Genomic DNA, 15,731 nt, shown 5'->3' on the forward strand with positions numbered 1-15,731 from the left:
CTGACTTCATTGATACGTTGATAAGAACGCTGACTGTACCTGTTCAGCTACTGACTTCATTGATACGTTGATAAGAACGCTGACTGTACCTGTTCAGCTACTGACTTCATTGATACGTTGATAAGAACGCTGACTGTACCTGTTCAGCTACTGACTTCATTGATTCGTTGATAAGAACTCTGACTGTACCTGTTCAGCTACTGACTTCATTGATTCGTTGATAAGAACGCTGACTGTACCTGTTCAGCTACTGACTTCATTGATACGTTGATAAGAACGCTGACTGTACCAGTTCAGCTACTGACTTCATTGATACGTTGATAAGAACGCTGACTGTACCAGTTCAGCTACTGACTTCATTGATACGTTGATAAGAACGCTGACTGTACCTGTTCAGCTACTGACTTCATTGATACGTTGATAAGAACGCTGACTGTACCTGTTCAGCTACTGACTTCATTGATTCGTTGATAAGAACTCTGACTGTACCTGTTCAGCTACTGACTTCATTGATTCGTTGATAAGAACGCTGACTGTACCTGTTCAGCTACTGACTTCATTGATACGTTGATAAGAACGCTGACTGTACCAGTTCAGCTACTGACTTCATTGATTCGTTGATAAGAACGCTAACTGTACCAGTTCAGCTACTGACTTCATTGATTCGTTGAGTAAGTGTGTGGTAGCGTGGCAGCTGGAGCAGACGTTGGCCACCATGACATTGAGTCACTTTAGTCTCATATGGTCATCTATTTTCACCCATGGTTGAGGTTACAAGTCTAGTCTTTGTAATCCCCTCTACACACACCCTTACTGTGCTGGGCTCACACCACAGGTGCTATGGGATGGGGCCGTGGCATATTCAATGAAATGATCCAAGACCATTCAGCCAGTCCCACCCATAGGGTTAGAATTAGGCCTACGTGATGTGATTGCTTTGGCAGATGCAGATGGGTTGATGCATGCAAACAGAGTGAGAGAGAGAGACTAAATTTCCCCTGGTACTCCTGGGGTTCTCATCACAAGCACCATCACAGGGCTCTGTGTGATTCTTCCTCTAATGGCTGCAGCTCGGCCAAACGGGTCTGGAGCTGAGGTTCAGTTTCCAATCTGCCCATGCTTTCCAAAGGAATAATGATGCAACTGCTTCCATGCCTGGGTCCTATGGGAAGGCCTCTCAGCTCTGTGTTTGATTCAGACGACTAGCCCCTCTTATCTGATTGTATGATTGTGGTTAAAGGACAACACTGGGCCTTGTGGAGTTCCTAAGGGAGCTCTCTATGTAGTGGCTTTTAGTGTAAAATGGCCGACAATCCAAAGGCAGGCGTATGGTACTCAGTCTGGCTTTTCTTAGATTGAATGGGTATTGTTTTTGTTACAGTTATGCACTTTATGTCCTTAAAGGGACCTCAATGTTGAATAGTAGTAGTGAGTTGTTTTAGGAAGAAATGTTCTGTCTGTTGTCTCCACTGAAGCCCAATATTACCATGACATTAAGTGACATTCAAAAGTCTTTCCTTTTAAAAACTTTGTTGGTTGTAGTGTTTTGCATTTTACCTCAAAGTACAATTGTCATGCTAAGATCCATTAGCTTCTCCTCCCAGTGGAGGAATGGCATGTTAATGGTGTTCAGTAGATAGCTAGCAGGGCACTGCAGAGGGAATATTCTCTAACATCTGTGTTTATGGAAGATGAAAGCTCTATCAGGGCATTGTAGTTCTGCTGCAGAGCAAGATACACAAACACAACCGTGCTTTGTGGGCCCAGCAGTTAGCAGACATTTTGTGAGCGCGTTCCCCAAGGGGGAAAAATGCTCGACCCAGGGTCGCTTCTGAGAAAAGAAAAGTGAGAGCAGCTGCTTCTGTCTTTCTCTTTTTCTTTTCATCTCCCTCTCTATCCTTTCCTTTCTCAACACACCTTTACCCTTTACCTTCTCTCTCATCCTTCCCTCATCTCCTCTCCTCTCCTGAGCTTGGTGTCAACAACATGGCATCTAAGAGAGAAACAACTTTTCAAAAAAAAGCCAGTGTCACACAGAGATGCCTGGTTTTGAAGCGTCTCAGAAACCTGAGGTGTGCGTGTCTCTCTCCTTCCTCCTCTCTCCTTCCTCCTATTTCCCTCCTCCTCTCTCCCTCCTCTCTCATTCGTCCTCTCTCCTCCTCTCTCCCTCCTCTCTCATTCCTCCTGTCGCTCCTCTCCTCTCTCCTCTCTCCTTCGTCCTCTCTCGCTCCTCCTCTCTCGCTCCTCCTCTCTCGCTCCACCTCTCTCGCCTCTCCTCTCCTTCCTCCTCTCTCTCTCCTCTTTCTCTCCTTTCTCTTTCTATCCGTCCTCCTCTCCTTCCGACTCTCTTGCTCCTTCCGACTCTCTCCTTCCTCCTGAATCTCTCGCTCCTCTCTCCCAACTCTCCTTCCTCCTATCTCCTTCCGCCTCCTCTCTCCTTCCTCCTCCTCTCTCCTTCCTCCTCCTCTCTCCCTGTTCCTCTCGCGCTGCTCCTCTCTCGCTCCTCCTATTTCCTTCGTCCTCTCTCCTTCCTCCTATCTCCTTCCGCCTCCTCTCTCCTTCCTCCTCCTCTCTCCTTCCTCCTCCTCTCTCCCTGTTCCTCTCGCGCTGCTCCTCTCTCGCTCCTCCTATTTCCTTCGTCCTCTCTCCTTCCTCTCTATCTCATCCCTCCTCCTCTCTCCTTTCTACTCTCTCCTTCCTACTCTTTCGCTCCTCTTTCTTTGCTCCTCCTCTCCCACTCCTTCTCTCTCCTTCCTCCTCTCTCTTGTCCTCCTCTCTCGCTCCTATCTCTCCTTCCTCCTCTCTCGCTTCTCCTCTCGCTCCTTCCTCTTTCCCTCCTCTCTCGCTCCTCCTCTCCTTCCTACTCTCTCCTTCCTGCTCTTCCTCTCTCCCTCCTCCTCTCTCCCTCCCTTCTTCACTCTTTCTGTTTCCTCTATAAACCATTTTTCAAACGCCCCTGATGTAGTTTGACAAACTTTCTAAAAAGCCCATTTGAAGAGGTGATGCGAAAGTGACACCCACTTGTTTTGGAGCGCTGCTGGAAAAATCTACTAGACTCCCTCATCTCAATCAGCCTAATCTCTCCTCCAACAAGTCTCCTGTGGTCTCAGAGATTGCACAAGAAAATGGTGGTAATTCAATAGAAAAGAAAGCGAAACGAGAGAGAACTTCACATGGCACCATTGAAGGAGGATAAGTCTAGCCGATTTAGTTGAAGTTGTGGGATAATGGCAGCAGTAGTTTACAATAGGACTCATCTAGTTTGAATGTAGAAGACCCTGGGAATGAGTACGATACAGATCCTTGTTGCTCGAAAGCAAACATTAGCGTTATTGTGAGAATGAATGGGGCAGGTATTGGCTAGTTTGTCAAATGTCAATACAATAGGGGACTTAACCATCTAAGCTACCTCCGCAGATACAGGTTACATGACTGCCCAAAAAGTATTTTCCAACCTGGAAGGACGTATTTGTCACTGAGCCCCAGAGTTGAGCAATGCATCAAACCCTCCAGTGACTAAAACCTGTGAGTACATTAGTCACAAAGCAATAGGAACTCATCCTGTCTAATTCCTGTTTGTGTTGACAACGTTAGCAAACTCTTTTTTTTCCACTGACTGGATGACTGTGTGTCTGTTGGCCCCAGAGCTGCCAAGTCCTGAGGCCAGATAGTTCTACAATGGCACACCAGATCAGGAGCACATGTCATGCCTTCTCCTCACCCAGGGGCAATCAGATCAGGTAGACTACTAGACACAGTGAGCCAACAACACAACAAGCACCAGCGGCAGTTCAAAGAAGTAGGGGAAGATGGTCATACAGGGCTTAGCCACGGGACAGGGTGGCCTCTCCTATCACTCTCCCCACGTGTTGCTGAGAGAGTCTCGTTAGCCAGATGAAAGGCCCGAGTCCGCCAGTATTTCCTGGTAAATAGTCAGGAAACCTGAAGCCACAAAGCAATAGGACCTCTGGCAGGGCTGATGAGAGGGATATATGACTTAGGAGGAGCTGTGTTAGGAAGTCACTGAGAAGGTATGTGCTTCTCGTTTAGTATTAAGGCCACTCTGTAATAGCAAGCCGTATCTGAAAGTGGGTATTCATGTGTCTACCTGGTTTGAGTGTGTGAGTATAAGTATTTAGAATTACTATTGTAGATGTGTGTTACTTTGTCTGTGTGTGTACACTTCTGGCGTATTAACTAAGTGTGTATTATTTTCCTGTGGCATTGTGTATGTGTGGGAGTGAATGAAGGGCTCTGGTAGCTCTGTCTTGACATGCAGATTCAGACGGTTGAACTGTTGATCCCCTGTATATTGAGCTGAACTGAAAGGAGCCGACTGTCAGTGGATAACTGTAGCCTACATAATGCATTGTTCTCTCTGGCCAAGCCTGTTCCTGTCACTGACTAATACTGTATTTCACTGTTATCTCACACACACACACACTCTGTTGAGTCTGGTACATCCCTCCTACACACATTTGAAGTCCTGTTTGTAGATAAATATGTTTTGAAATGTTTATGAAGCTTGATTCATTGACACCGCTGATGCTCTATGCACCATCAACAATAAATATCTGAAATGCCACTACTTGCCATCAGTTGGCCTAGTTAGTAAAAACAGGGGCAGCGGATGTTGCCGTTGCTATTTTGTCCATCTCCTGTGCTGCATTTGATGATGTGTGTATTGACTCCCCTGTCTGTCATGGTGCTGTGTGTCTCTGTGCAGGCTGAGATGAAGACTAAAGTCCTGGAGGCCAAGCACCAGGAGGAGAAACTGAAGATGCAGCAGAAGCACGACGTAGAATGAATTATATGAATTATTTAATTTGTTTGATTATTTGATATTTTAGATAAATTCACACATACAGCCATAATATCATCTGTAGGGAGGTTATAGTACCGCCCAGACATAAAACCATGAATTGAAATGATGGAGGACAAATGCACAGTAAAGTGAGACAGTTCAGAAGGTAGGGATAACAAGAGTGATGCTCCCTGCACCCTTCACCACTCCCACTCTGACACTACATCTGATGTGTTTTGGGCTGGACTCACACCCTTTTCTCCTTCCCTCCTCCCTGGGCTCCTCCACTAAGACAAATAGCTCTCCAGCATCCTACTCAGACCCTCTTCAAAGCTCCTTGTAGTCTTGGTAGAAATGGCTGTGAAGTCTGAGTAGCACCCTGTTAGTTTCATTTCACCAGGGGTGTATCGGCTCAGCTCCACATCCAGCACCTGGGATCTGTCAACTTCCTCCCAAAACGTCTGCTTTCATTGTTGCCACAGAATCTTTAAATAAAACAGAAATAGCCCCATTTCCTCTCTGTTTAAACTGTCGATGAACTCTTTGTCTCTGACAGGAGACACGGTGACAGCTCCTCCACTACCCCGCCTCCTGCTCTCGCTCGCCATCCCTCTCTCTTTGGTGTCTCTGTCATGGCAGGCAAATCACACTAATTGTGTACAGATTGCGAGCGATGTCGGATTCAATTTGTTCCCTGTTTACCCGGGCGTTTGACTAATGGCTTCAAGGGGGAGTGGTGGTGGATTAGAGACTTTAACAAGCCCATTCAAAGGCGCATGGGGAAGCTGGCTAGCGCTAGTTTTAATTAGCACCAGGGAGATGAATTATGGATGAATGTGTGGTGCTGATGGTGGTTAGACTGGTCATCGTCTCATAGATAACACGAGAGAGGAGAACAGGAGAACAGGCCTGACTGTTGTATGGTGTGTATAGCCATGGATCAATAGTGTGTGTGTGGTCGCACGATAGCTATATAATTAGCTCAGGCAGACCTGTATTTATTTTTGGAGTGTTGGAGCGCATCAACAAACAGGGTTTAATATCTCCATCTAGAAGGTGCTGCCCTAGGAGCAATCCTCTAAGGATCTGCGATGGCTAGAATACCACGATAGTGAACAACTGTTTTTGATAATGCTGTGTAGCCTAGATTATCAAGCTCTATTGAGACTGTAAAGAGATGGTTAACAAATAACAACCCATATCGTACATCGTCAGATTGCTATGCTATCTCAGATTGCTGTATGCTATGCCTTTGTGTGTAATGTAATGGCACCTCTTCCTCCAGACAGTGGGATAGTATTAGTGTCTAGTCAGTCAGGCTGCAATAGAGATGTTATAAAAGACCCACAATTACTGTCCTAAAAGCTGTCGTTCCTCTGCTCCCACTCCCAGTCCCTCTGGACCCCATCTCTGACACCCAGTTACGACTGCCCCTCTACGTGTGCCCAAAACACACCCTCCTCTCTCCTCTCAGGAAGGCCGATGGGAAAATGGGAAAATTGGACGTCCCTAAATGTTCTGTGAACTTTCCTTTACCCCCTTCACTCCCTTCCCTTTCATGTCTCCCATCCCACTCACTCTGGCCACAACAGGCTTAGACACAGAGTGCACTTCTAACAGACAAAAAGCAGGACAAATAACCCTCTGATGGTCCCCGGGACTTTTTAGGAGGGGAAATAATCTCTCTTACAGGGGGTTTTGATCAAATCTCCAACGTGTGTATCAAAAGACAAGGCGGCGCTGTGAAATGGTCCACAGTCCTGAACTTGTGTTGTTTCTCTCTCTCTCTCTTCTCTCTCTGTCTGTCATGTGTTGTAAAACCTCCTCTTTCATGGTCAGGTCCCATCTACTAATGCAGCTCTGAGGATATCATCATTCCCAATAACACTGATTAGCCTCCTAGCATGTACTGCTATGCATAACTGTAATCAGTTCAGTACAATGGAGAGCCCTGTGCTCATAATTTCTAAAACAATGTACTGGTATCTGTTATTTTTTTTTTAATTTAGCTTCACTCATGCATGTGATATTTTATTTGATGTCCTCATTGGAAGGGGATGTAATGGAGTCAGGATGCAGTGAAGTCAGTCAAGGCTTATCTGTAGACACCTCCTGTTATGAGATGTGTTTGGGGATGGGAATTCTGTTGATGTAGTATTGTGTATCATTAAATCAAATCAAATGTTATTGCACACACACACACACACATCCCTATTAGTGAGAAGTTCTTCTTTGCCAAGATAATCCATCTACCTGACAGGTGTGGCATATCAAGAAGCTGATTAAACAGCATGATCATTACCCAAGTGCACCTTGTGCTGGGGCAATTAAAGGTTACTCTAAAATGTGCAGTTCTGTCATAACACAATGCCACAGATGTCTCAAGTTTTGAAGGAGAGTGCAATTGGCATGCTGACAACAGGAATGTCCACCAGAGCTGTTAACAGAGAATTGAATGTTAATTTCTCTACTGTTAGCCCTCCCCCACATCTACCTTAAGCCGCCTCCAACGTCGTTTTAAAGAATTTGGTAGTACGTCCAACCGGCCTTACAACCACAGACCACATGTAACCACGCCAGCCCAGGACCTCCACATCCGGCTTCTTCACCTGCTGGATCGTCTGTGACCAGCCACCCGGACAGCTGATGAAACTGTGGGTTTGCACAACTGAAGAATTTCTGAACAAACTGTCAGAAACCGTCTCAGGGAGGCTCATCTGCGTGCTCGTCTTCCTCACCAGGGTCTTGACCTAACTGTAGTTTGGCGTCGTAACCGACTGCAGTGGGAAAATGCTCACCTTTAATGGCCACTGGCACGCTGGATGAGTGTGCTCTTCATGGATGAATCACAGTTTCAACTGGCAGACAGCATGTACGGCGTTGTGTGGGCGAGCGGTTTGCTGATGTCAATGTTGTGAACAGAGTGCCCCATGTGGGAGGTGGGGCTATGGTATGGGCAGGCCTAAACTACGGACAACGAACACAATTGAAAGCACAGAGATACACCTTGACGAGATCCTGAGGCTCATTGTCATGCCATTCATCCGCCGCCATCACCTCATGTGGGGGCCGTGCATGATAATGTGCATGATCATGCACGGCCCCATGTCACAAGGATCTGTACACAATTCCTTGAAGCTGAAAATGTCCCAGTTCTTTCATGGCCTGCATACTCTACAGACATGTCACCCATTGAGCATGTTTGGGATGCTCTGGATCGATGTGTAGGACAGCGTGTTTCAGTTCCCGCCAATATCTAGCAACTTCACACAGACATTGAAGTGGAATGGGACAACCACAGGCCACAATCAACAGCCTGATCAACTCTATGCAAAGGAGATGTTGCGCTGTGTGAGATAAACGGTGGTCACACCAGCTACTGACTGGTTTTCTGATCCACACCCTTACCTCTTTTTTAAGGTATCTGTGACCAACAGATGCTTATCTGTATTCTCAGTCATGTGAAATCCATAGATTAGGGCCTAATGAATATTTCAGTTGACTGATTTCCTTATATGAACTGTAACTCAGTAAAATCTTAGAAATTGTTGCATGTTGCGTTTATATACTGAACAAAAATGTAAATGCAACATGTAGTGTTGGTCCCATGTTTCATGAGCTGAAAAAAATCCCAGAAAATGTCCATACGCACAAAAAGCTTCTCAAATGTTGTGCACAAATGTGTTTACATCCCTGTTAGTGAGCATTTCTCCTTTGCCAAGATAATCCAACCACCTGACAAGTGTGGCATATCAGGAAGCTGATTAAATCGCATGATCATTACACAGGTGCACCTTGTGCTATGGACAATAAAAGTCCTCTTTTAAATGAGCAGTTTTGTCAAAGAGTTAAACGTCTCAAGTTGAGAGAGCGTGTAATTGGACATTAATGCAGTCAGCATGCCATCAGAGATGTTGCCAGAGAATTGAATGTTCTAAAATGACAGGACATGAGCAGATGTGCAATTTATTGTGGAGCCCTTTGTACATTGCCAGAGGCTGTCCCATCAGATAAATCTCAACTCCTGTGCAGCAAAGGGTGGCAGAGTTAGAAAAGTTAGTTTGCACTCGGTCACACAATGGGCTGATGAAATCATTATAACCAGTCACTGGAGGGCTCCCAGCCTCAGCGGACACAGCACCGATCCTTGACTTCGGCGATGTCATTTACAAAATAGCCTCCAACACTCTACTCAGCAAATTGGATGTAGTTTATCACAATGCCATCTGTTTTGTCACCAAAGCCCCATATACTACCCACCACTGCAACCTGTACGCTCTCGTTGGCTGGCCCTCGCTTCATACTCGTCGCCAAACCCACTGGCTCCAGGTCATCTACAAGACCCTGCTAGGTAAAGTCCCCCCATATCTCAGCTCACTGGTCACCATAGCAGCACCCACCTGTAGCACGCGCTCCAGCAGGTATACGGTGAGGGAAAAAAGTATTTGATCCCTTGCTTATTTTGTACGTTTTCCCACTGACAAAGACATTATCAGTCTATAATTTTAATGGTAGGTTTATTTGAACAGTGAGAGACAGAATAACAACAACAAAATCCAGAAAAACGCATGTCAAAAATGTTAAAATGATTTGCATTTCAATGAGGGAAATAAGTATTTGACCCCTCTGCAAAACATGACTTAGTACTTGGTGGCAAAACCCTTGTTGGCAATCACAGAGGTCAGACGTTTCTTGTAGTTGGCCACCAGGTTTGCACACATCTCAGGAGGGATTTTGTCCCACTCCTCTTTGCAGATCTTCTCCAAGTCATTAAGGTTTCGAGGCTGATGTTTGGCAACCCGAACCTTCAGCTCCCTCCACAGATTTTCTATGGGATTAAGGTCTGGAGACTGGCTAGGCCACTCCAGGACCTTAATGTGCTTCTTCTTGAGCCACTCCTTTGTTGCCTTGGCCGTGTGTTTTGGGTCATTGTCATGCTGGAACACCCATCCACGACCCATTTTCAATGCCCTGGCTGAGGGAAGGTGGTTCTCACCTAAGATTTGACGGTACATGGCCCCTGTCCATCGTCCCTTTGATGCGGTGAAGTTGTCCTGTCTCCTTAGCAGAAAAACACCCCCTAAGCATAATGTTTCCACCTCCATGTTTGACGGTGGGGATGGTGTCCTTGGGGTCATGGGCAGCATTCCTCCTCCAAACACAGCGAATCATAACCACCTTAACAAAAACAGTAGATGAGAAATGAAGGAAGAGCTGAATTATAGCCACCTGAACAAAAACAGTAGATGAAAAATGAAGGAAGAGCTGAATTATAACTACCTGAACAGAAACAGTAGATGAGAAATGAAGAGCTGAATTATAACCACCTGAACAAAAACAGTAGATGAGAAATGAAGAGCTGAATTATAACCACCTGAACAAAGACAGTAGATGAGAAATGAAGGAAGAGCTGAATTATAACCACCTGAACAAAAACAGTAGATGAGAAATGAAGAGCTGAATTATAACCACCTGAACAAAAACAGTAGATGAGAAATGAAGAGCTGAATTATAACCACCTGAACAAAAACAGTAGATGAGAAATGAAGAGCTGAATTAAACCACCTGAACAAAAACAGTAGATGAGAAATGAAGAGCTGAATTATAACCACCTGAACAAAAACAGTAGATGAGAAATGAAGAGCTGAATTATAACCACCTGAACAAAAACAGTAGATGAGAAATGAAGAGCTGAATTATAACCACCTGAACAAAGACAGTAGATGAGAAATGAAGGAAGAGCTGAATCATAACCACCTGAACAAAAACAGTAGATGAGAAATGAAGAGCTGAATTATAACCACCTGAACAAAAACAGTAGATGAGAAATGAAGAGCTGAATTATAACCACCTGAACAAAAACAGTAGATGAGAAATGAAGAGCTGAATTGTAACCACCTGAACAAAGACAGTAGATGAGAAATGAAGGAAGAGCTGAATTATAACCACCTGAACAAAAACAGTAGATGAGAAATGAAGAGCTGAATTATAACCACCTGAACAAAAACAGTAGATGAGAAATGAAGGAATAGCTGAATCACAACCACCTGAACAAAAACAGTAGATGAGAAATGAAGAGCTGAATTATAACCACCTGAACAAAAACAGTAGATGAGAAATGAAGAGCTGAATTATAACCACCTGAACAAAGACAGTAGATGAGAAATGAAGGAAGAGCTGAATTTTAACCACCCGAACAAACACAGTAGATGAGAAATGAAGTGCTGAATTATAACCACCTGAACAAAAACAGTAGATGAGAAATGAAGAGCTGAATTATAACCACCTGAACAAAAACAGTAGATGAGAAATGAAGAGCTGAATTATAACCACCTGAACAAAAACAGTAGATGAGAAATGAAGAGCTGAATTATAACCACCTGAACAAAAACAGTAGATGAGAAATTAAGAGCTGAATTATAACCACCTGAACAAAGACAGTAGATGAGAAATGAAGAGCTGAATTATAACCACCTGAACAAAGACAGTAGATGAGAAATGAAGGTAGAGCTGAATTATAACCACCTGAACAAAAACAGTAGATGAGAAATGAAGAGCTGAATTATAACCACCTGAACAAAAACAGTAGATGAGAAATGAAGAGCTGAATTATAACCACCTGAACAAAAACAGTAGATGAGAAATGAAGAGCTTAATTATAACCACCTGAACAAAAACAGTAGATGAGAAATGAAGAGCTGAATTATAACACCTGAACAAAAACAGTAGATGAGAAATTAAGAGCTGAATTATAACCACCTGAACAAAAACAGTAGATGAGAAATGAAGAGCTGAATTATAACCACCTGAACAAAAACAGTAGATGAGAAATGAAGAGCTGAATTATAACCACCTGAACAAAGACAGTAGATGAGAAATGAAGGAAGAGCTGAATTATAACCACCTGAACAAAAACAGTAGATGAGAAATGAAGAGCTGAATTATAACCACCTGAACAAAAACAGTAGATGAGAAATGAAGAGCTTAATTATAACCACCTGAACAAAAACAGTAGATGAGAAATGAAGAGCTGAATTATAACACCTGAACAAAAACAGTAGATGAGAAATTAAGAGCTGAATTATAACCACCTGAACAAAAACAGTAGATGAGAAATGAAGAGCTGAATTATAACCACCTGAACAAAAACAGTAGATGAGAAATGAAGAGCTGAATTATAACCACCTGAACAAAAACAGTAGATGAGAAATGAAGAGCTGAATTATAACCACCTGAACAAAAACAGTAGATGAGAAATGAAGAGCTGAATTATAACCATCTGAACAAAGACAGTAGATGAGAAATGAAGAGCTGAATTATAACACCTGAACAAAAACAGTAGATGAGAAATGAAGAGCTGAATTATAACCACCTGAACAAAAACAGTAGATGAGAAATGAAGAGCTGAATTATAACCACCTGAACAAAAACAGTAGATGAGAAATGAAGAGCTGAATTATAACCACCTGAACAAAGACAGTAGATGAGAAATGAAGGAAGAGCTGAATTATAACCACCTGAACAAAAACAGTAGATGAGAAATGAAGAGCTGAATTATAACCACCTGAACAAAAACAGTAGATGAGAAACGAAGAGCTGAATTAAACCACCTGAACAAAAACAGTAGATGAGAAATGAAGAGCTGAATTATAACCACCTGAACAAAAACAGTAGATGACAAATGAAGAGCTGAATTAAACCACCTGAACAAAAACAGTAGATGAGAAATGAAGGAAAAGCTGAATTATAACCACCTGAACAAAAACAGTAGATGAGAAATGAAGAGCTGAATTATAACCACCTGAACAAAGACAGTAGATGAGAAATGAAGGAAGAGCTGAATTATAACCACCTGAACAAAAACAGTAGATGAGAAATGAAGAGCTGAATTATAACCACCTGAACAAAGACAGTAGATGAGAAATGAAGGAAGAGCTGAATTATAACCACCTGAACAAAAACAGTAGATGAGAAATGAAGAGCTGAATTATAACCACCTGAACAAAAACAGTAGATGAGAAATGAAGAGCTGAATTAAACCACCTGAACAAAAACAGTAGATGAGAAATGAAGAGCTGAATTATAACCACCTGAACAAAGACAGAGGATGAGAAATGAAGGAAGAGCTGAATCATAACCACCTGAACAAAAACAGTAGATGAGAAATGAAGAGCTGAATTATAACCACCTGAACAAAAACAGTAGATGAGAAATGAAGAGCTGAATTATAACCACCTGAACAAAAACAGTAGATGAGAAATGAAGAGCTGAATTATAACCACCTGAACAAAAACAGTAGATGAGAAATGAAGAGCTGAATTATAACCACCTGAACAAAGACAGTAGATGAGAAATGAAGAGCTGAATTATAACACCTGAACAAAAACAGTAGATGAGAAATGAAGAGCTGAATTATAACCACCTGAACAAAAACAGTAGATGAGAAATGAAGAGCTGAATTATAACCACCTGAACAAAAACAGTAGATGAGAAATGAAGAGCTGAATTATAACCACCTGAACAAAGACAGTAGATGAGAAATGAAGGAAGAGCTGAATTATAACCACCTGAACAAAAACAGTAGATGAGAAATGAAGAGCTGAATTATAACCACCTGAACAAAAACAGTAGATGAGAAATGAAGAGCTGAATTAAACCACCTGAACAAAAACAGTAGATGAGAAATGAAGAGCTGAATTATAACCACCTGAACAAAGACAGTAGATGAGAAATGAAGGAAGAGCTGAATCATAACCACCTGAACAAAAACAGTAGATGAGAAATGAAGAGCTGAATTATAACCACCTGAACAAAAACAGTAGATGAGAAATGAAGAGCTGAATTATAACCACCTGAACAAAGACAGTAGATGAGAAATGAAGGAAGAGCTGAATTATAACCACCTGAACAAAAACAGTAGATGAGAAATGAAGAGCTGAATTATAACCACCTGAACAAAAACAGTAGATGAGAAATGAAGAGCTGAATTAAACCACCTGAACAAAAACAGTAGATGAGAAATGAAGAGCTGAATTATAACCACCTGAACAAAGACAGAGGATGAGAAATGAAGGAAGAGCTGAATCATAACCACCTGAACAAAAACAGTAGATGAGAAATGAAGAGCTGAATTATAACCACCTGAACAAAAACAGTAGATGAGAAATGAAGAGCTGAATTATAACCACCTGAACAAAAACAGTAGATGAGAAATGAAGAGCTGAATTATAACCACCTGAACAAAAACAGTAGATGAGAAATGAAGAGCTGAATTATAACCACCTGAACAAAGACAGTAGATGAGAAATGAAGAGCTGAATTATAACACCTGAACAAAAACAGTAGATGAGAAATGAAGAGCTGAATTATAACCACCTGAACAAAAACAGTAGATGAGAAATGAAGAGCTGAATTATAACCACCTGAACAAAAACAGTAGATGAGAAATGAAGAGCTGAATTATAACCACCTGAACAAAGACAGTAGATGAGAAATGAAGGAAGAGCTGAATTATAACCACCTGAACAAAAACAGTAGATGAGAAATGAAGAGCTGAATTATAACCACCTGAACAAAAACAGTAGATGAGAAATGAAGAGCTGAATTAAACCACCTGAACAAAAACAGTAGATGAGAAATGAAGAGCTGAATTATAACCACCTGAACAAAGACAGTAGATGAGAAATGAAGGAAGAGCTGAATCATAACCACCTGAACAAAAACAGTAGATGAGAAATGAAGAGCTGAATTATAACCACCTGAACAAAAACAGTAGATGAGAAATGAAGAGCTGAATTATAACCACCTGAACAAAAACAGTAGATGAGAAATGAAGAGCTGAATTATAACCACCTGAACAAAGACAGTAGATGAGAAATGAAGGAAGAGCTCAATTATAACCACCTGAACAAAAACAGTAGATGAGAAATGAAGAGCTGAATTATAACCACCTGAACAAATACAGTAGATGAGAAATGAAGAGCTGAATTAAACCACCTGAACAAAAACAGTAGATGAGAAATGAAGAGCTGAATTATAACCACCTGAACAAAGACAGAGGATGAGAAATGAAGGAAGAGCTGAATCATAACCACCTGAACAAAAACAGTAGATGAGAAATGAAGAGCTGAATTATAACCACCTGAACAAAAACAGTAGATGAGAAATGAAGAGCTGAGTTATAACCACCTGAACAAAAACAATAGATGAGAAATGAAGAGCTGAATTATAACCACCTGAACAAAAACAGTAGATGAGAAATGAAGAGCTGAATTATAACCACCTGAACAAAGACAGTAGATGAGAAATGAAGAGCTGAATTATAACACCTGAACAAAAACAGTAGATGAGAAATGAAGAGCTGAATTATAACCACCTGAACAAAAACAGTAGATGAGAAATGAAGAGCTGAATTATAACCACCTGAACAAAAACAGTAGATTAGAAATGAAGAGCTGAATTATAACCACCTGAACAAAGACAGTAGATGAGAAATGAAGGAAGAGCTGAATTATAACCACCTGAACAAAAACAGTAGATGAGAAATGAAGAGCTGAATTATAACCACCTGAACAAAAACAGTAGATGAGAAATGAAGAGCTGAATTAAACCACCTGAACAAAAACAGTAGATGAGAAATGAAGAGCTGAATTATAAACACCTGAACAAAGACAGTAGATGAGAAATGAAGGAAGAGCTGAATCATAACCACCTGAACAAAAACAGTAGATGAGAAATGAAGAGCTGAATTATAACCACCTGAACAAAAACAGTAGATGAGAAATGAAGAGCTGAATTATAACCACCTGAACAAAAACAGTAGATGTGAAATGAAGGAAGGGCTGAATTATAACCACCTGAACAAAAACAGACATGAAATGAAGAGCTGAATTATAACCACCTGAACAAAAACAGTAGATGAGAAATG

The 15,731-nt window shown here is 41.9% G+C and overlaps 1 protein-coding gene and 1 pseudogene across 1 annotated transcript in view; both read left to right on the forward strand.

Annotated features, from left to right (window-relative positions):
* Positions 1 to 5,315, forward strand: part of LOC115171661 (centrosomal protein of 112 kDa-like) — a 42,929-nt gene extending 37,614 nt beyond the window's left edge. The window contains exon 9 of the mRNA XM_029728673.1: positions 4,727 to 5,315. Within this exon, the coding sequence (XP_029584533.1) occupies positions 4,727 to 4,807 (81 nt within the window). The 3' untranslated portion in view covers positions 4,808 to 5,315. The remainder of the gene's footprint in view (positions 1 to 4,726) is intronic.
* A 315-nt stretch (positions 5,316 to 5,630) lies between these two features.
* The window catches only part of LOC115170712 (centrosomal protein of 112 kDa-like), a 185,872-nt pseudogene continuing 175,771 nt past the window's right edge, over positions 5,631 to 15,731 (forward strand).

Source organism: Salmo trutta, chromosome 32, assembly GCF_901001165.1.
Source record: "Salmo trutta chromosome 32, fSalTru1.1, whole genome shotgun sequence".
Classification (NCBI taxonomy): Eukaryota; Metazoa; Chordata; class Actinopteri; order Salmoniformes; family Salmonidae; genus Salmo; species Salmo trutta.